This window comes from Trichomycterus rosablanca, chromosome 1 (assembly GCF_030014385.1).
Source record: "Trichomycterus rosablanca isolate fTriRos1 chromosome 1, fTriRos1.hap1, whole genome shotgun sequence".
Taxonomy (NCBI): domain Eukaryota; kingdom Metazoa; phylum Chordata; class Actinopteri; order Siluriformes; family Trichomycteridae; genus Trichomycterus; species Trichomycterus rosablanca.
This window is the reverse complement of record NC_085988.1, coordinates 23980444-24002875: the sequence shown is the minus strand read 5'-3', so window position 1 is coordinate 24002875 and position 22432 is coordinate 23980444. Positions and strand designations below refer to the sequence as shown.

The following is a 22432-nucleotide window of genomic DNA, read 5'->3' as shown; positions in this document are numbered from 1 at the left end:
AAACTATTTTAGGTTTAATGTGCTTTTGATCTTGTGTGACGGGGTGTTACGTTACGTGCTTAAATTTCATTTAGCAGATCTGAAACAAACTCGGATACAGACATACTCTGCTTGAGTCATTTTCAATTTAGCAGCGTTTCAGTACAGTAGACTATTGCACCCTGGCTACACCAATAACGTGTAACGTCAGCCTTGATACCAAGGTGCATCGAATTCTTAACACAGTGTTGATTACTGCTGGCCTGTCTGATCTTTGTATGCATGCAATTTTTTACTCCTTTCGACTGTTCCTGTACTTCCTGTGGGTCGCCACAGCGGATCTGGTCTGCATACTACACTTGGCACAGTTGCCTTTCTCGACTCAACTATTTTATATGAATACAGGCTTGGGACATGCACTAAGAGAACACCTTCCAATGGCTAGGCCACATATATGAGGGAAAGGCTCACGTATTTAGTTTGCATTACGTTTTTGTGGCCTGGATTCATTGCCAGAATTCATAAAACCATGGTACATAAAACCATGCATTGTAATTGAAAGCAAATAGGCCAGTTCATAAAGAAATGTGTGTATTGTTACACCTAGGGCTGGGTATCGCCACTAATTTCCTGGATCGATCCGATTCGATTCACAAGGTCCCGATTCAATTCGATTCGATTTCGATTCAACACAGTTAGGCATATTTGAGTTACATTAACAGGTTTTGTTTAAATATGTAAAGATGTTCAGAGAACGAATGTGATAATTGTACAAAGAACACTCATTATTAAAAATATTTGTGTATTTTGTTTACATAAATAATTAATCCAAAACAGAAAACAGTAACATTAATTTTTTATTATTATTTTATATGTCTGACACGCTACAACATTGTAAATGTAATGTAAACATACACCTGGCTGTTGAACAGCTTACGCCAAGTTTACACTACACGACACTCTGATTAACACGTGGTCGCTGTAATGTTCACACTACACGACTGATCGGCGATGGGGGGTTTTAAACTACACCATCTATCACCAGGGGGAATCACAGGCGAGCTTCTCTGGTCTCCAAAACTACGTTTTGTCACGAAAACACACGTGAGAAGTGATGAAAGGTTTAATGATACCACGTCCAAACATGCACATCAACAAGTAGCGAGCGATCAAAGTTTGTGCGCTGATGAAATGAATGAATCTGAGTGGATTTGGCAACACGAGCAGCATGGATCGTTCTGTAGTGAGTTGGAGGTTAATAAATATTTTGTTTTGTAGAGAACGATCAGGTCAGAAATACTGTAAAACTCGCGTGTGCTGATGTATTCTGTATTCTGATAGAAACTATATTACGCCCCTGTACCACCTGTTTCCAATCTCTCCCCTGTGTTTCCCCTCGCTGTTTCTCACATTGATTGAGAGCCGAGGTTTGATCGCAGAGCGAACACCGAGTTCCTCCCGACTCCAGCACCGACCCGTCGCCGAGCGAAAATCAGTGCAAAAAGTTGTGTAGTGGTCATAACTTGAGCTTCTGCCATGCTAAACTGATGTGCAGGTCAGATCTCGTTGCATGAAAAAACACTGGCTGGTCACGCGAAATTAAAGGGGGTAACAGATTTCCGTGTGCACCGTAAAAAGGGGCGTATTTAAAAGATCGATCTCGCGTTTATATGAATCGATATCGGATCGTTTAAATAAAGATCGATTCGAATCGAAAAATCGATTTTATAAACCCACCCCTAATTACACCCATATGGTACAGTAGCATAATAAGTATTTTATGGACTGGCCAGGGTGTTACTGTGTGCCTTGCACCCATTGAATAGCTGGGATAGGCTCCAGCACCCCCCCTCCCCCCCATTACCTAATTGGATAAGTGGTTAAGAAAGTGAGTGAGGATTGTAACCATGTTTTACACATTTTGGTTACATTCATGACAGAATTGGTAGTTACTGGTTACACAAGATTCATCAGTTCACAAGTTTAATGTCAAACACACTCATGGACAATTTAGTATCTCCAATTCACCTCACTTGCATGTTTTTGAACTTTGGGAGGAAACCGGAGCTCCCGGAGGAAACCCACGAAGACACGGGGAGAACATGCAAACTCCACACAGAAAGGAACCGAACACAGGACCTTCTTGCTGTGAGGCGACAGTGATACCCACTGAGCCACCGTGCCGCCCTAGTAAGTATTTTAAACTGACCAACAGTGTACCATACTGGTAAAGGGACAGTACAGTCAAAACTACGTTTGAGCAGATTTGCTTCATTACATACAAACAAGACTAAATATTGAATACGTCCTGGTGTTATTTTTTGTACTTTTATGATTTAGCAAACAGGGCGGCACGGTGGCTAAGTGGGTAGCACTGTCGCCTCACAGCAAGAAGGTCCTGGGTTCGATCCCCAGGTGGGGCGGTCTGGGTCCTTTCTGTGCGGAGTTTGCATGTTCTCCCCGTGTCTGCGTGGGTTTCCTCCGGGTGCTCCGGTTTCCTCCTACAGTCCAAAAACCTGCAGCCAGGCTAATTGGAGACACTGAATTGTCCTATAGATACCTAGCCACTAGGATGCATAGACCAGTGCATTGTAGTGCCGGTCCCAAGCCCGGATAAATAGGGAGGGTTGTGTCAGGAAGGGCATCCGGCGTAAAAACTGTGCCAAATCAATAATGCGGATCACGATCCGTCGGTGACGCCTAACGGGAGCAGCCGAGGAAAGAGAGAGGATTTAGCAAACACTTTTCATTCACCAGTGCAAGTTGCTTTAAATAATACAATCCAAATAATTGGGGGTTAAGGGTCTTGCTCAGGAAACCTACATATCACTACTACAGTATCTCCACTGCTGAGTTAGCACTGTTCTGTCCAACACCAGCGATGAGTAATTTGCACGTTTGCTACTTCAGCAAAAGTGCATAACATTCTGAACTCACCTCAGTATGAAATTTGTTGTCACAGAGATAGAGTGAAGTGTTGATGGGTTTAAACGGCTCAAAGTCAATGTTGACTTTCTTCTCTTTGCCTTCTTCAGTCACAATGGTGCCACAGTACACTACTAGTCCGTTAGGGGGAACTGCAAGAAGAGAAAGCAATTATAAAAAAACTAGGGCTGTCGAAGTTAACGCGATAATAACGCATTAACGCAATCTCAATTTAACGCGATTAAGATAAATAGTGCCATTAACGCAAATTCTAGTTCATGTTGAGACTTGACTGGTAGAACAAACGTTTTAATGTCGGACATGTCACCGTTTTTCATTTGCTGTTTGTTAACAAAATGTAAAAGAGCGTCGTAGCATCTGCACTTGCATAATAAAGAAATAAATACACGCTATATTCACAAGTTGTCGGGAGCAGAACACTTTATTAACTTATTCTGTTACGGTAAAGAATACCGGACAGCTGAGTCAAGCACGTTGTCCATGAACTATGGAAGCCCCAAAGGGTCAAAACACACTCACTTCGTGTAGAAACGTCCATCAAACCATTGGATAGTATTACTACCTAGTATGTGAGTGAATAAAACTCCCTTACAGTTTTCTCTTGTCCCAGCAGTTTTTAACATCAGTACATTTAGCATAAAATGTGTTCACCATTTTAATTGTAACATTTCACTTAAAAAACCTTGTTTTCTATAACATTTACACAGATTTTTTTTTAATGCGATTAATCGCGATTAACTATATGAAATTCTGAGATTAATCGCGATTAAAAAATTTAATCGTTTGACAGCCCTAAAAAAAACGTAAAAAATCTTTTACATCAGTGTCCAAATCTTTTAAGTACTCCAGCATTTCTTAGCCTTCAAAAGCATGGAGGTAGGTGAACTAGCTGCTGTTTTATCACCCTTAGTGTATTGAGTAGGTACAGTATATGTAAAACTAGAGATGGACCGATCGGGGTTTTTGGCACCGATTCCGATCTCCTTTCAGGGACATCTAATTCCGATCGGGGGGGGGGGTTTATATAACGTGCTGATAGAATCGACTCAGATGTGACCGGGTTGAATTATCTTTTTAAAGTACATATTACAATCAGCAAAATTACATCGTAAGAGCTTTCACGATGGTTTCTGTACGATGGTTGATGAATGGTGATGTGATGGTTGGTGCTTCGTAGCTCAAAGTCTGGATCAATCCACTGAGCTGTTAACTTAACATGGTCTTTATATATCACACGATCGGATCGGCTACTTTTAGGAAATATCGCCGATCGCATATTTTGATAAAAAATCGGCCGATACCGATTCGTAGCCGATCGATCGTCCCATCTCTATGTAAAACCGTATAATGTGCTGTATTGCACTGGTGCCCTGTCCAGTGTTTGAGAGCCCCTACACCAGGGGTGTCAAACTCTAGGCCCGCAGGCCAAATTCGTCCCGCCACGTTATTTTATGCGGCCCGCGAGAGCTTAAAAGACGTGTGATTGTCGTGATGGTTCGAGTAGTTACAGAGACGTACTTAGAATTTAATGGGACACCTGCGCCTTTAAGCGGCAACCGTTGACATCGTAGTCATGGCAACTAACTTTGACCGTTGCTAAGAAACCATGTCACTTTTATGTTTTAGCAGCAAAAGAACGCAGGGTAGCATAAAAATAATAAACAGAAGTTCATTCTCGTACATTAACTGCATCTCTCACAATGCATGCCGATTTTGTGACCCCCACAGTGACCGCATCCCGCCACTAGATGATGTTGAGAAATATTTACAAATAATCCCAAAATGAACAAGAAGAGAAAATTGAAGCAGAAGGAGGTAATTTAATGAAAGATGGGAGAGTGAAAACAAGTTTGTGCTTGAAGTATAAATTTGGCATTTTGACACCAAACGCAGAATTTAGCCTCCAAGAAAAACAACAAATTGTCCAAGAATTAAAAGGCAGACTGCAATCACAGCAGGGCCACCATAATGCATAGTGGCCCTCTGTGAAAATGAGTTTGACACCCCTGCGCTACACCGACCATGATCACCAGAACTGAGCATCACTCTAAACAAATCCTTTTGAATTAAGAATGTGAAATTTTTATTAATCTATAAGCAATTATCAGTTGAGAAAAACTGTTAAGACTTTAAGCATGATTAAATTAAAAACGCAGACAAACATACACAATGTAACACAGTAACACAATGGCTGAAAATGATGCAGCATTGAGAATGCAGTTTAGCAAATTTATTTATTGTTCAACACATGTTCAACACCCGTGTAATTTAATGGCAATACAGGTATCATGTTTCTGTCTTTATTTTATAATGTCTTCATATTTTCAGGCCATTTTATATTTTTTTATTTGTATTTCTATGGCTGCAAGGTAGGGTAAAACTGTTCTTGTGTTGTCTTGTGTAATAGTTTCCAGTTTTAGCACATAATGAGTTAGTAGTAATGTCAGTTGGTTTTTAAACATGCTGATTCAATATTACCTAATACATTATTAAGCTAACCACCTCCCTGTTTTTTACACTCATTGTCCATTTTATCAGCTTCACCTACAATATAGGAGCACTTTGTAGTTCTACAATTACTGACTGTAGTCCATCTGTTTCTCTGCATGCTGTTAGCCCCCTTTCATGCTGTTCTTCAAGGGTCAGGACTTTCCCAGGACCACCACAGAGCAGGTATTATTTAGGTGGTGGATCATTCTCAGCACTGCAGTGACACTGACATGGTGGTGATGGTGTGTTAGTGTGTGTTGTGCTGGTATGAGTGGATCAGACACAGCAGCGCTGATGGAGTTTTTAAACACCTCACTGTCACTGCTGGAATGAGAATAGTCCACCAACCAAAAATATCCAGCCGGCAGTGTCCTGTGACCACTGATGAAGGTTTACATTTACATTTAGAAGGTGGACCAACTAGGTAGGAGTGTCTAATAGAGTGGACAGTGAGTGGACACGGTATTTAAAAACTCCAGCAGCGCTGCTGTGTCTTATCCACTCATACCAGCACAACACACACTAACACACCACCACCATGTCAGTGTCACTGCAGTGCTGAGAATCATCCACCACCTAAATAATACCTGCTCTGTGGGGGTCTGACCATTGAAGAACAGGGTGAAAGCAGGTTATAAAAGTATGTGGAGAAATAGATGGACTACAGTCAGTAATTGTAGAACTACAAAGTGCTTCTATATGGTAAGTGGAGCTGATAAAATGGACAGTGAGTGTAGAAACAAGGAGAGAGAGAGAGAGAGAGAGAGAGAAAGTTATATACATATATTGGAATACAGAGTTATCCTAATCATTTTGAAAAGAACTATCAACATATTCATGTGTGTGGATTAATCTACTGAAGTACTGACGTTGGCTGGAGTTGTTGGCATAAAAATCTCATCAAATTCTGTAAAATCACTAACAAGCACAACAATGGCATTCTCTGCATGACTGCAATGTATGGTAGCTACTGCTTAAGCACTGACTAAACAATTATTCATTCCCGTTAACAGTTGGTAAGGTAATCATTAAGATCACTAGTTTGAATGCTGCCTATTTCACTTAGTGTTTTAAACTCTTTATTTTGAAAGCCAGTGTCTGGACTCACTTTGGTTTAGTCGTCTTTCTGTGGTGTCTTTAGAGAGATTTTTTCTTCCATAGAGATTCCTTATGAGGTAGCCTTATGTTATAGGTAGCCTATGTTTACAAGGCACAATACTGCCTAGAAATATAGGCATTTAGTTCACTAGATTCTCCAGTAATTCAAATTCAACAGCTTACTAAGTACAACTCTTTTTTCCTCAGAGAAATCTTTTTATATGACAATGGGTCACCAGGCAAGGTAAAAAAAAACACATTAGGAGACAAGTTACAACAGGTCAGTTTAGTGCACACAACACCAATCATTGCCAAACTAGCCAGTACAGCCTGGATACTTTCTATAATGTGAAAATTCTAGACGGCCTAAGTTAACATTCAGGCAAAGGTTAGCTATGGAGGAAGTACAGCAAGAGCAATCTGAATTACAATCACTAATCTCAGCTAAAGTTAAAGATCAAGTCACAGGAATGCTTCTGCCATTCTTCCTCTCAGTGTGAACAGGAAGTGTCACAGTGCACAGCAGAGATGCCAAATCCCAGAAGCTTATGTATCTGCCTAGTGTAAAAGTGATGACAGTATATGTTTGTTCAGCTCCGCATCTCAGGGTAAATGGGAACAGAAAGCAAATACTGCAGTACAGTGTCATTTCTTTTCAAAAGACCTACGAAGTACAACGTGTACATCTTTTCTTAAAATCATCCCACTGCCACCAGCTGGTAATAGTCGTATATCCCAAAGAGAGTAAAGACAGTAGCATGTGCAAACCTTTATTGTAGAGTTTGAGTCTCTGTTGTACAGAAGTGATGGCTCCGAGTACAGACAGTCTGTTGACTCTGCTCTTGATGTTGGAGGCCGTGCCAAACTCGTCAGCCAGCATTTTGGCCACTCGGGAGATCTGGTCTTTAGGAGGGATGATCAGCGAAATCATACTGGTCCCATTACTGAAAAAAATGAATCGATACATAAATAACTCAGAGAAACAAGGATAGATAGTCAGGGTTCTATACAAACAGGCAACATTAGAGAAGTGGGTAGTGGTATTTAAACATTAATCTTGTATTAACAGAGCACTACACATACTTAAGAACCTAATATTTTAAAACGCCTCAGCTACTGCCCTTGTGAAAGACTCGACTTCCTATATTGCTGCTATGAGATTTATTTATTAGGATTTTAACATCATGTTTTACACATTTTGGTTACATTCATGACAGACAGGTAGTTACTTGTTACACAAGATTAATCAGTTCACAAGTTTAATGTCAAACACACTCATGGACAATTTTGTATCTCCTATTCATCTCACTTGCATGTTTTTGGACTGTGGGAGGAAACCGGAGCTTCTGGAGGAAACCCACACAGAAAACATGCAAACACCACACAGAATGGACCCAGACCACTCCACCCAAGAATCGAACCCAGGACTTTCTTGCTGTAAGGCGACAGTGCTGCTACCCACTGAGCCATCCCAAGTCTATTGTATTTATACTTGTCTTAAAATGTTAGATTGCATAAAAGGTGCTTTTTCCCCTCAGTGGGCAGTGTGGCCGGACAAAGCATTTACATGTAGCATTTACATTTGGAGAACACGTTTATATAAAGCAACCAGCATTTTTGACCAAATACAATCTAAGCAATTGAGGGTTAAGGGCCTAATAATTACAGCCTGGCCGTGGTTAGGCTTGAACCAGCAACCTTCAGATTACTAGTCCAGTATTTAAACCGCTGAGCTACCACTGAAACAGTAATTATTATTCACAAGTGCCCAAAATCTCATATGCAAATAGTTTAATGCAGATGAATCAAAAACACCTATTACTTGTAACCTAGTGCTCGTCTACTACCATCCCACTGTGTAATACCTTCTACTGCTTTTATTTGGACTGCCAAATGCAATCATTAACAATGTCTATTAAACCATAGTCAAAAATAAACACTTAATCCTTTACCAACATCCATCCATCCATCCATCCATCCATCCATCCATCCATCCATCCATCCATCTATCTATCTATCTTTTAACACTGTTTAATTTACATTTACCAGTTACATTCACAGCAGGAAAGGTTTATGTGGGTGATTTGTATCCATTAGGTTGTCTCTGATATTATATGTATTCCTAATTTAGTGATTGCAATGAAGTTCAAAAGCTTTTCTGCTTTTTCAAGGTTAAAAATGTCTTTCATTGTTCCAGCTATGGAGAATTTTTGTCTTTCCCTTTGGTATTGAGGGCACTCAGTTAGTATGGCAGGATTCGCATTGCAGGACATCTCCTTTACCAACAAGCTTAATGTCCAATCAAAATATAAAATACACCACGTTTTATATTAAGTCTTTTTTACAGCTTCTGTATAGCAAACATTAACACTGTAATCACTTGTTACGAGTCAGTGGCAAAACTCAGTTACACATGTGCAAACTGATGCTAAACAGTTTCACCAGTTGTGATTTTAATGTGACATCTTTTTTTTTGGTTGTTAGTTTTACAGCCAGTTTTGTTGTAGCAGCCTTTGGCTATTTTCTGGCTAGTAAACATTTGTGTGTGTGTGTTTTCAGACTTATTCCTTCTAAGAACTGCATTTTTTTTAGCTGGTTTGTTGGAAATTTAAATAAATGTAAATAATTTCTGTAGATGTAAACAGAACTCGTACGTTTGGGTAAAAGTGAGTAAGATGTAAGCACTATTACTCTGTACTATGTGTGGAAGAGATCTTTAGCTCTGTTCTTGTGTTGGTTAAACTTTATTTCTTATTAAAAAAAATAAAAAATGACCAAGGGCTATATAGAAGTTGATTTAATAGCTCTGAGAAGCTACTTTAATAAAAAAAAAAATCAGGTTTAACCAGATTCAAAAATCTTACTAGCAAAAAAAGCTTGGCAAAAGAAATTTCAGTTAGTCAAAACGATTAACACCAAACTTAATTCTATGGCTTTGTTCCAGAAACAAGTCCATTAGAGTCCACCCTGCCCTGCACTGTTACAAATGTGTTGTAGCTACTAAAGATGACCCGATCAAAGTGACATGCAGTGTTTAGTCACAACAGACCTCTTGTTTACAGTGGACATGCAGAACAACCCTGGCTGGCTCAGAGTGTCTGGTCCTACAGGTTGTAGCCAGAGTAGCCATAACAGGTAATCTGTTTCCCAAACACAATCTCACCCACATTATTATAAACACAATTAATAGTGATGTTTTGCAGTGAAGTTCTTTAGAGGTGAGATTCTGTTTGTCAGGTACATTGCTACATCCAGCACGTTACACTATTTGCAACACAAAGATTAGACTTAAGCACCCACCCACAACTGTACTGACAGTCTAACAAATATTTTATAGCACTGTCGCCTTACAGCACGAAGGTCCTGGGTTCGATCCCCAGCTCCGGTTTCCTCCCACAGTCCAAAGACATGCAAGTGAGGTGAATTGGAGATACAAAAAGATGTCCATAACAGTGTTTGACATTAAAACTTGTGAACTGATGAATCCTGTAATGTAACCAGTAATTAAACCAGTAATTACCTGTCCTGTCATGAATGTAACCAAAGTGCGTAAACATGACATTAAAATCCTAGTAAATAAAACAAATATAAGTAGAATGATAGAAAGAAATAAAATAAATGATGTAGTTTAGAGTAGCAGGATATTTTGTTAACACTGCCATGTCACAATTTTTAAACCTGTATATAATACTACTGATCTTGAACCTACTGACAGTCTGTATGACCTAACGTTGGGTTACAACATGATTTAACCATAGGGTACTCAATAACGACATCATTTGCTTCAGCTGTAATGTATTATCTAAACACCATCCAGAAATTCAAGTGTTAAATGTGCAAAACAATGCAACAATGGTGAAACTATAGCGCTGTCACAAACACTGAGAGAAGATCATTTTACAGCACCAAAAGAGCAATGGATATAAGATCATTTCCAAGACCTTGAACATTCCTAGACACACCCTTGCGATTATTGTCTGAAAGTTTTAAACTCGATGTGAAACAGCAAACTTGCCCGGCCATGGGAGGAAGCCCACAGTTTCGTGCAGAGGCCTTAGCAATCTGTTCAGGAAAATGACAAATTACCAATGTGTTACTGCAAAAGACTTAGAGATTGACCTGACAAAGGCTGGAACAAATGTATCATAGGCACCGAAAGATAACCTAACAACCAAGGACTTTATGGCCAGACTCCATGATGCACAGCACTTGACCAAGAAGCACAGCAAGAGTAGACTGTAATATGCTTAAAGGATTTTGGATAAACCTGCAGTTCTGAGACACTGTTCTATGAATTGACTGATCAAAATTTAAATCACTTTGGCCATATGGATTAGCGGTTTATCAGGTGCAAGAAAGATTAGGCTTATGACCAGAAGAATACTATCCTCACATTTAAGCATCGAACACTGACCCAGTCATATGGGGATTTTGCGGCAGGAACTGGCACCCTTGACTGTGTGACTAGCATCATGGATTTACAGAAATACCAAGGCATTTTGAGGGAGGATGTTATTCCTTCTGTGGTAAAGTTGAAGCTTGGTGGTAATTGGACTTTCCAGTAAAACAATAGTCCCAAGCACACTACCACATCAACCAAAGCTTGGTTGAAAAGTCAGTACTGGAATACTGTTGTGGCCTTCTCAGTCTCCAGATTTAAATCCCATAAAAATCTCTGGTGGAATTTAAAGAAAGCTGTTGTAGCACGAAAGCTATCAAACCTCAACGAGCTGAAAGCTTTTGCATGAGAAGAGCGAGTACTGAGACTGGAGGTTGAATAATAGTACACATGGACATTTGTCAAGAGAACTATAGAACTAGTGTTTATTGATGCATACAATTGTTTGTTTGTTTATTAGGATTTTAACGTCATGTTTTACACTTTGGTTACATTCATGACAGGAACAGTAGCCACTCACCACACAAGGTTCATCACTTCTCAAGGTTATATAGAACACAGTCATGGACAATTTGGTATCAACAATTCACCTCACTAGCACTAGGACTGTGGGAGGAAATCTGAGCCCCCGGAGTAAACTCACGCGGACACGGGGAGAACATGCAAACGCCACACAGAAAGGACCCGGACCACCCCACCTGGGGATCGAACCCAGGACCGTCTTGCTGTGAGGCGACAGTGCTACCCACTTAGCCACCGTGCCGCCCCGCATACAATTGAGTTTAAATAAAGTCCATACTATACATCACCATAATGCCTTTAAAAGTGAAACCACCACCACAACAGTCCTCACTCCACTGATCTTAAAATATAAGAAAAGACGACCCACTGTACTCAATCTGACAAACCCTATCGGCCGATTGCTCTAGTTATATTATTTAGGTAATGTGCGGGTTATGTCAAACGCATGGCCAGGTGTCTCCACAGGATTTTGGTCAGTGTTTGTGGGGAATTAAAGGACACTGCACAGGCATTTAGAGTGAAACTGAATGAGTGATCTGCACTCTATTGTGAAACTGCATACAATCAAACTAAACTTTCATTACAGAAGTAATTTATGTTGACCAAAGTAAGGAAAATATTTATAGATTTTAACACAACGTACACAAGAACATTTATTAACATAGTACAGACAGCAGCCAGCAGATTTCCATTTTCAAAACTGTGTCATTTACAGTGACCGTGTAAACTCACCCAGTCACCTGAGGCTTATTTGCCTTCATATATAAAGGTCTGCTGTTAGTTTGGAAAAGAAAAAGTCTATTTATTTTTTCTAAATAATTTTTTATTATTATTCATATTTCTAATTAGACTGGCTGACTATTATATGGTGCTATCTGCTACAGTAAGTACATAAAAAAGTTCTATTTAAATTAGAATTAGGTAGTAAACCAATCACAACTTTTTTATATATAGTTTATGCATTTTCTCCCTTTTAGCGTGTCCAACTGCCTGATTGCGTCATGCTTCCTCTCCACCAATGCCGATCCCTTCTCTGATTGAGGAGAACGACACGTGGGCAGCATGCCGTATGCATCTTATCACCCACACTTTGACGAGTGCAGTGCAGCTCAGCACTATGTACGGAGAGACACACCCTGAGAGCACTCTTTTCTCATTTTTGTGCAGGCGCCATCAATCGTAATTGCATTAGTTATGAGAGAGAGACCCTATCCGGCTAAATCCCACCCATATCTAAACAACAGGCCAATCGTTGTTTATGTGGCCGCTCAGCCTAGCCGGCAGGCAGAGCTGAGATTCGATACGATGTATTCGAGATCCCAGCTCTGGTTCCAGCGTGTGTTTTTACCGCTGCGCCACCTGAGCGGCCCTAAACCAATCACAACTTTAAAGAGAAAACCGAACTGCAACTGTGTGATTGTCAGAGTGTTTATGCCAGACAGAGCTGTACTGTAATTTCATTCCACACTCATTTTCAAAATCTTTACTGAAGCTATATTGCTATCAAGTTGTAATTGAATTAGCCAGGATAAAAGTAAATCAAAACTAATAGGTCCACCACATTTTCACTAACTACAGTATATACATGGTTACAAAACCATCAAGCAAGATAGGGGGGATCCACTTTTACAACTTCATAATGTGCCACACGTTTTCAATGCGAGACAGAGACAGACTGCAGACAGGGCAGTCCAGCACCTACACTATTCTGCTACAAAGCCACATTGTTTAAACACATTGCCAGGTGCCACTGTAGCAAAATGTCATTCATTTTACCTGTTAGCTTTACCCACTCATAACAGCATCACCTGTGAGGTATTAACCTTTCCACCTATGCAAAGTTTTTTTTTTTCCTCCCCTTTTTTCTTTTTTTAGCGTGTCCAATTGCATCATGCTTCCTCTTCACCAACGCCGATCCCTGCTCTGATTAAGGAGAACAAAGCTAACCCACTCCCCCTCCAGCACGTGGGCAGCAAGCCATGTATTACGGACAAATGGACAACAAATATTACAAACTCAGATATTTTCTGTTTAACACTTGAATATAAAGTAAGACCTGATGACCTGTACCGGCACCTGACAATACAAACTACACCGTGAAAAATCCATTAGGATGTTTATATACTGCAAAATTGAGGATGTCTTCCACATGTTTCACCTACTGTTGTTCCATTTCACCTGAAATGTACAGTAGTATCCCATGACTCCTACACTTGTAGGGCACTTATATGTGGATACACATACAGGCTGTCCTTGAATGAAGGACTAAACCCTGTGTCCTCAGCCTGTAACTACCTGCCAAAAGAGAAAGAGTGGAAAAGCATTGAAGCATGCAAGCAATCAGGGTGACTTTTCCTTTCCACATGCCTTATTTAATCTGTCTAAAATCACTACAGGCAACACTGCTAAAACTGATCATTCTAAATGAACTCATTTAATACCTGTCAGTAACTACTGTTACTATACTGTTTTAAGTTTGAGAAAAAAAAAAAAAACATTTTAAGCAAATTATAATGCAGGTGCACGAGATGCTTTATCCTGTACACCTTCTCTATACATAATTGCACATGCAATTTGTGTTAAGTACGATTTGACAATAAATAACCTAAATTGCCTGTTATTTTATTTCACTTTCATTGCACCACAATCTTGTGAAGGATAATCCAACCACCACAAGGCAGTCAGTGAAATGAAGTTAATAGTACACTGTAACAGTTATAATGAAAGAGTACAATATCCCTAAACTAAACAATAATTCAGTGAGTGAATTTTTAATCATTTTACTGTTGGGCAGCAACTATTTCAGTTGTTTAAAATGTAATCAGTTAAATCTTATTATTACTTAACCAATATCCAACAATTAAGTCATTATTTGGTTATTGTTGTGGGTTAAAACTTATTTAAATGTATTTGTAAAAGCTGATGCTTGATTTGAATTGAGAGCAGAGCTGGAGAGACTTTTTCAATGCTTTATATTATTTAAATAATAAACAATGGAACAGTTATGTATTAAAATTCTGACTGTCTGACTGCATGTTAAACTGCAGGTAAGCACATGTGGATCTGTGTGTAACTTTGTTCACAAAAAATAAGATGGATATTTTGCTTTAAGCCTCAGTATGAAAGTAAAACTCTGTTTATAATCTTATAATAAGTACACTAATGTTGTCAAGAAGAGTATAAAGACAGTGACTACAGCTATACTGCCCTTGTAGTGTCGTGTTTGCTACAGACTTTCTTTAAAATCTACTGTCACACTGTTTATGGTCAAATTACTTCGACTTGTTTTGTATTTTGATGGAACATTTTATGTTTACCCTGAAAAAACAAGTTTAAAATGTTTTTAAAAACAAGTTGTTGTATAATACAATAATTGCCGTACATGTCTGTCCTCTTCTGCATTTGTTCTGGTGGGAAATAACGACTTGGTGACGAATGAAAAAACAAACTCATTTGACTGTGGCCAGAATATCAAATTTAGGTTTAAAAAAAGATGTCATGACTGCGGAATGAAAACAAACAAACCAGCCAGCTGTGGTACAACAGTGATTTAAATGATGGTGTTCATTTTGTAGCATATTGTTTTTTTTTTGTTATCTGTGCCATTTGTAATGGACAAATACAGAAGGATTACACTTGTGCCAAAAACAGAAATGATAGAGGTAATGTATTACAGCAAGTAAGGGAAAATAAAAGGAAAGGAAAGGAAAAACCTACCTACCTACCTACCTACCTACCTACCTACCTACCTACCTACCTACCTACCTACCTACCTACCTACCTACCTACCTACCTACCTACCTACCTACCTACCTACCTACCTACCTACCTACCTACCTACCTACCTACCTACCTACCTACCTACCTACCTACCTACTAATGCCGTGTTAACTCTTGTGAGTTACATTAAAGGAAAATACAAGGAATGGAACATTGTATTAAGCAAATACAACACAGACCATATGCTGGCAGGCAGCATTGACTGAAAGGCTCTTACCCAAATGATTGGTCTTTTGTCTGCTGTTTTGCAAAGGATTTTGATACTTTACATATTTCAGAGTTAGCCAATCAAGACAGGTTCCGGATGGATCAGACTGCGTCAGCTCAATCCTGCAATAATCCTGCCTTTCCCCAAACACAGAAGTGATCCTGGGTATGGTTGTGTATTTGGACCGACTATGAAAATTACCCAAAATAATACTAAAAACATTTGACCGATGGGTCGATCATTTTCTAATATGATGCTTTCATCTATTTGTATTTGCACTTGGTGAACTTGGTGTGACCAAAAGTTTTGCACAACAGGTCCTGCATTATTTTGTTTACATATTTATTTATTTGGATTTAATGTGAATTTAATGTTTTACACACTTCGGTTAAATTCATGAAAGAAACGGTTGTTACAAGTTACACAAGATTCATCAGTTCACAAGTTCAATGTTAAACACAGTCATGGACAAATTAGTATCTCCAATTCACCTCACTTGCATGTCTTTGGACTGTGGGAGGAAACCGGAGCACCCGGAGTAAACCCACGCAGACACGGGGAGAACACACAGAACACAGAAAGGACCTGGACCTCCCCACCTAGGGATCGAACCCAGGACCTTCTTGCTGTGAGGCGACAGTGCTACCCACTGAGCCACTGTGCCGCCCATTTTGTTTACATTTGGGACAGTTGTGGCTTAGTGGTTAAGGTACTGGACTAGTAATCCAAAGGTTGCAGGTTCAAGCCCCACCACTGCCAGGTTGCCACTGTTGGGCCCTTGAGCAAGGCCCTTAACCCTCAATTGCTAAGACAATATACTGTCACTGTACTGTAAGTCGCTTTGGATAAAAGCATCTGCTAAATGCTGTAAATGTAAATTCATTGCTGTAGTTTGCACGCAGTTTTATAAGACCAAACTTTTAATCTTGCATTTTTTCTTATGTAATACCTAGAGAATCATGTAAGGAATTTGCATAGGCTTGTTTAGTCTGTAGTTACAGATGGTGATGAAAATGGAAATAACATCATGTTTTACACTTCGGTTACATTCATGACAGAAACTGTAGTTACTCATTACACAAGGTTCATCCGTTCACACAGGTTTATATCAAAGACAGTTATGGACAATTTTGTATCTCCAATTACGAAACGAAGGCAGACACTGGGAGAACATGCAAAGTCCACACAGAAAGGACCCGGACCACCGTGCCGCCCCAGTTGGAAGTAAAAAGCTTCCACAAGACAAACTTATTAACAGTGGGTTAAAGCACTGTTACAAATGATATTCCTCATTGTTATAATTCTAAAATGGATTTTATTGAAAATGTAACAATGTTTAAACAAAGTATCTTTTCATGTGGCCTTTAATGACTTGTGTCTGAGCACCACTGATTTAATCATCAACTAATGCAACTTTAATTCCCTGTATGTCAGAACAGATACAACTGCTAAGACTTACACGTTGACAAACTTTTAGTTGTTGTTTTTTTTTTTTTTTAAACGAACCAAATGAATGCTTTAGAATGATTTAATAAGTAGATTTACGTACACGTTTAGCTTGGTAAAGTGTAAAATTGACTGTAGTCAGTTTTGGTGGGTCACTTTAGAGGAAGCGTAATTATTGTGCATCTGTAAAAGCTAGCTTATACCGGCTACAACCAGTTATGTAGCCCGCTAACCTAACAAAATTCTACATACACATTAATACAGAATATACAAAACGTATACGTCTAATACAAAATGAACCGAATCCGTTAGTTTTTGGGATAACAGCGTTGCTTAATAATAACGAAATAGTAAAACATAAGACATATAGAAACATTTTGGCAATGCTGTTCCGTTAGCTGTTTTTGGCAAGCTCCGTTCAAGCAACAACCATGGAACGTAGCATAGCACGTCCAGTCACAGACAAACTTTATGTACCATTAAAACTAATATAAAAACATTTTACATTTTATTTTAAACCCACTTAATCGAAGTCTCAATCAAAATTATCTTAAATATCTCTATAGCTGCTCTTTCCCAGGCTGTCCAGGGCTGCGTGTCAAGCCGTACACTAGCGCACTAAGTAGTGCAGTACATATTGGCTCCTTGTAGCTAGGAAACCGGCCCACTATCTAGTGCGTACTGCGTGGTTTGGGGCACAACCAACACACTCCTCCCAAGGCCCCCGGCCGGGTAAGCAGCTAACATGTAGCCTTTAGCACGTTACAACCAGTATTAACAAAAGCCAGACCATAGTTTACTCCAGAACGTAAACAAATACAAAAACGGATAAATCCACGTACCCTCTGGCTGCTTCCAAACTCTTAATGAGTTTCTTTATTTTCCAGATTTCCACATTTCTGTCAGCTGCGCTTGGATCGTCCGCCATCTTCCCTGCTCTCTAATCGCTTCTGCACCTGGAAAATGGGTTAAATTAAGCTGTTTCAAGGGTAAAATAGAATAAACAAATGCTTAAACATTTCACTTATTAATGTTATACAAACTATACATTAGCTATATCCGCGCCTAATGCTTAGGAATGTTTTTGTCCTTTTAACGGTGCAAACTAGGCTGTGTCCCAAACCGCACAGACCAGAGTAAGAAATGTGTCAAATTAATACACTTTGTAATGTTGTCAATACTATTTTAGCACACTATTTAGTTTATAGTATGCAGTTTGGAACAGAGCCCTGTATCACATAAACGCGGGTTGCTGAATCCCATAGCTAGGTAGTACAGCATTTGGTAGTTACATTACTGCTAGGAACAAAGACTACCAATATAAAGGTTCAAATGCAAAATTAAAAAGTCGCACCGGTACAAAAAGACGTTACACGGTTCAATCAGGGTTAACTTGACGCACAGGACATTTAAACAAAATAAAGCTGTTTGACGTTTACATTATATACAAACCCTGAAAGAAAAACACCAATATAAAATACACAGAGCGAGTGTTACGTTATACAGACGACACTAAATAATACTCTATCTAAATTCACGTGGTAAATATTCCCAAATGTTGTCGTTTCTATTTTGGCACACAATTTAGTGCGCAGTTAGCGGTTTGGGACGCAGCCCTTATTACTTAAAAGCGAGTTGCTGACGTTGTGTGGAAATGATAATTACACGTCAAAATTGTATCAATGCTATAACCACGTACTAATCTGATTATAATGCCTTATTTCAGAAGTGAAATCACGTTTTAACGGCGTACGCAATTGACTTGACTCACCTGAGGTAAGCTAACAATCCTTACACTGAAGAAAAGACCCACAATCTTATTGTATTTTTGTCCCTGGGTTCTGTATAGATAACACAGAAAGCTAAATGCTAAACTGTATCATATGCCGGGTGTTTTACTTAGAAAAGTCCGCGCAAATCAAGCCAAGGCCTCTGTTCCTTTTCCCCACCCAGCTCCCCTCTCTAGTTAGATCCGCGCTATGATCTCATATCCCTCACGAATACACACGGACCAGCACTGGTTTACTCTGTATCCCTGTGTTTAATGTGTAAAAGCGTTAGTACCTGGCACGCAGACTGGGACCGGCTCCTCTCTCTCGGTGTTGCGACTGTTCCCTGTGTGGGTGACGTCTCTATCTCTCCCCGCCGGTTCCGTCTCTCCTCAGCGACGCGTGGTGCAAAAAGCCACTCACATGTACCGGGTTGCAGTCCTGTTTCCTTTTCCTGGTTACGAGCTACAAACCCGGCTTTAGTTCCAAGTGTCCTTTTACTCCCTACATCGGTGCACTACTGAGGGTGTGATGTTAAGTCTGCCTAAGCTCTACTTAGGGCACTTTGTATTGCTGAGGCAGTTATTTAGATCCAACCAATCGCTCGCGAACTATGAGCTAGCTGACTGTGATTGGTTTTTGTTGGTGTCAGTCACGATCAAAAACGGAAGTAAGAGAAAGTGCAGTTATAACCGGAAATGCATTATTAATACACCGAATATTATTTATACGTACTAATAATAATAATAAGAAGAATGAATAAACCTATGTACTATCAACATAATAATACCACCAACAACAATAATAGTAATAAAAGACAAAGATAATAATGAATAAAACAATAAAGTATAAATACAATAATTATAATAGTCATAATATTAAAAACTAAAATAATTAATAAAACACTACATCAACATAATAACAATATAAAAACTAAAATAATCATGAATAAAAATAATATATTAAATATCAAACAGTCATGGACAATTTTGTATCTCCAATTCACCTCGCTTGCATGTCTTTGGACTGTGGGAGGAAACCGGAGCTCCCAGAGGAAACCCACACAGACACATGGAGAACATGCAAACTCCACACAGAAAGGACCCGGAATCGAACCCAGGACCTTCTTGCTGTGAGGCCACAATGCTACCCACTGAGCTCTTATTATTAAACAATATAAAGAATAATCCTTGATTCCCTTTTTTGTAACAGTATCCAAAATTACTGGAAATGTCACAGAAAATAAATGTAATATATCGTCTGACTACACTAGAGATGATTTTCTAAACTTCTTTGACAGGATAGAAAAATTACAATTTCAAATTAAAATAGTGCCACATTGCTCTGTGAGATAAGATAAGATTAGATAATATATCCATATAATAGATCCATATAATAGATCCATATATACCGTATACATCTGTTTACCATGTTTTATATATACATTCCTCTATCATGTCCATAGCACCTTAATCTGTATCACTTTAACCTGCATAGCACCTTAATCTGTATATTGTTTTTAGCTGTATATCTTGTTTATAGTACATTCAATAATATATTCAACTTCATAGATCTTGTTCATACCACTGCTACACTGTAACAAATTTCTGTAGTTTTTACAGTATTACTACTGTAGATTGATAAAATTCTTACTGTAGAACCTGTACACAGCATTTTACTGTAGATCTGCAAAGGATCATGGTCAAGATTCAGTGGTGGGTGAATTCTACAGTAAGCATATTTCTGCTGTGAATCACAATACGGTAAGTTTAAGCAGGATTTTTCTTTTTCTGTCAGTTTAAACAATAATGTGTCTTTGATAATAGTACAGTTTGCATTATATCTAACACAAATACTAGTTTTTTATCACTCAGACAGAAAGACGTCTTTATATAATCAGTAACAGGTACATAAATTAGAATTACTTGATATTACAAGACAGAAAGCGAGCTAGCTCATTAAACATAGAACTAATCGGCCAGTTGATAAACAACTAGCTAATTGTCTAGCCAAAAGTGATACACTAGAGAGCCAGTGTTCATAACATTACCAAAGTAAGCTATTTGTACATGATATTTTGTTATCTGGTGATATTTAGTTGATAACGCCATCAGTTGAATGTATGTAGGAGTAACAACACTGTTTGTAATGTTTGTGTGTATATGTGGCTGTACTGTAGCTCCATGTTCTATGTGGTGAAACTCGTCACTCGTTTTTTTCTAGTTACCGTGAGGCATGTCTAAGTAGCCTACTGAAGTGGACCAAAGCAAAACAGAGCCCCAAAACAGGTAAGAATTTTAAACAGCACATTTTTAATAGTAGAATGTGTTTATTAATGTGATATCTCTAATGGGAGGTTAGGAATAAACAAAACTGTCATAGTCTCCAGTCTTGTATATAAATTTCTACAGCAGTAACAGTAATTCCTTGTTTTATCTTTACAGTGCAGGAAAGAAAACTTTAGTCCAAGATGTGGATTCCAGCAAATGTAAAACAAAGCACTTGCACATTTTTATGTTTTTGTTCAGAACAGCAGTGTTTACAAAAATATGAATTTATTTATTTATTATCTATGTATTTTATGTTTTAAAATGTTGAAATTCAATAAATGATTTTTTTGTTACAAATGCAGTGTCTTAATTTTTACAATGTATAGTTATTTTTCGAATATTATTTTTGTGTTAAATGCTGTAATGCCTTTAAAGTAGTCTGATATTTGCTGTAATTAAAAGGCTGCATTACTGTGATAACAATTACAGTGAAGTGATTACTCCTGTAATAAGTTACAGTAATGTGAAATTACTGTAATAAGAGCTACAGTACTGTGATTATTACTGTAATAAATATTACAGTATTTTATAGTTACTGTAATTAAATTTGCAGTATGTGTACTGTAAAATTTATTACAGCAGCTTACCGGCTAATTGCTGCCAGGAAGTTACTGTATATTTCACAGTCTTTTTTTTACAGTGTATTTACCCACTGTAAATAATGTATATCATAGATACTGTATATCCTGCACTTTCTGCTTATTGCACCTCTGGTTAGATGCTAAACTACATTTTGTTGCCTTGTACTACATGTGTAATAGGGTTGCCAACCGTCCCGTAAAATACGGAATCGTTCCGTATTTGGAAACTAAACGCGGTGTTCCGTATTGAACTGATACGGGACACACTTTGTTCCGTATATTTATCAATGGGAGAGAAATGCTGCAGATTAGACTGTTCAATACTAGAGCTGGGCGGTTCCTGAATCACCCGGGTTAATGATCCGAATCTTTGTACTGAATCAGGAATCACGAGTCCGAAATCTCAATTAACCCGGATCCTACGAGTCCTCTGACTGGCTGCTGCTAAGTATACAAGGCGAGTGAGCCGACTCACCTTAAACACCTCTGACTCAGATGATTTGGCTGAACCGACTTCACTCCAGTCTATGAATCTAAGTAATAAGTAAAATATTCCAATAAACAGCGATTAAACTGGTGTTCGTTATGTGGCTGATTGTATGCACATGCTCTTATTATTATTATTATTCTTATTCTTATTATTCTTCTTCTTATTATTATTATTATTAATCAGCAGTAGTGGTATAGATTAGTAATGCAGCATATTTTCTCCCCCCCCTCTCCCCCATGATCAAGATTTCACTTGTCAAAGTGTCAACTGGTCACTGATAAGAGAAGTGTGAGGGGCCAGGAGAATTAAGAGAGAAGGATTTATTTACAGAAGATGAGTTCATGGAAGACAAGTGATATTTGGATGCATTTTAATGCAGTAAATCAGTCGCAAT

The 22432-nt window shown here is 38.6% G+C and overlaps 1 protein-coding gene and 1 long non-coding RNA gene across 5 annotated transcripts in view; one reads left to right on the top strand and one right to left on the bottom strand.

Annotated features, from left to right (window-relative positions):
• etf1a (eukaryotic translation termination factor 1a) overlaps window positions 1-17796 on the bottom strand; it is a 30999-nt gene extending 13203 nt beyond the window's left edge. For all 3 annotated transcript variants that reach the window (XM_062990615.1, XM_062990625.1, XM_062990669.1), the window contains exons 1-3: window positions 17711-17796; window positions 7282-7457; window positions 2917-3056 (exon numbers count right to left, since the gene is read on the bottom strand). In XM_062990615.1, the coding sequence (XP_062846685.1) occupies window positions 2917-3056; window positions 7282-7457; window positions 17711-17796 (402 nt within the window). The remainder of the gene's footprint in view (window positions 1-2916; window positions 3057-7281; window positions 7458-17710) is intronic.
• LOC134308248 (uncharacterized) lies at window positions 17522-21264 on the top strand. 2 transcript variants are annotated; one of them, XR_010010570.1, is made up of 6 exons: window positions 17522-17600; window positions 17756-17857; window positions 18595-18644; window positions 20309-20400; window positions 20861-20925; window positions 21082-21264. It is a non-coding gene; the product is annotated as an uncharacterized LOC134308248 (long non-coding RNA). The 2 variants fall into 2 exon arrangements; XR_010010621.1 differs by lacking the exon at window positions 17522-17600 and having other exon boundaries at window positions 20296-20400.
• Window positions 21265-22432: the final 1168 nt, after the last annotated feature.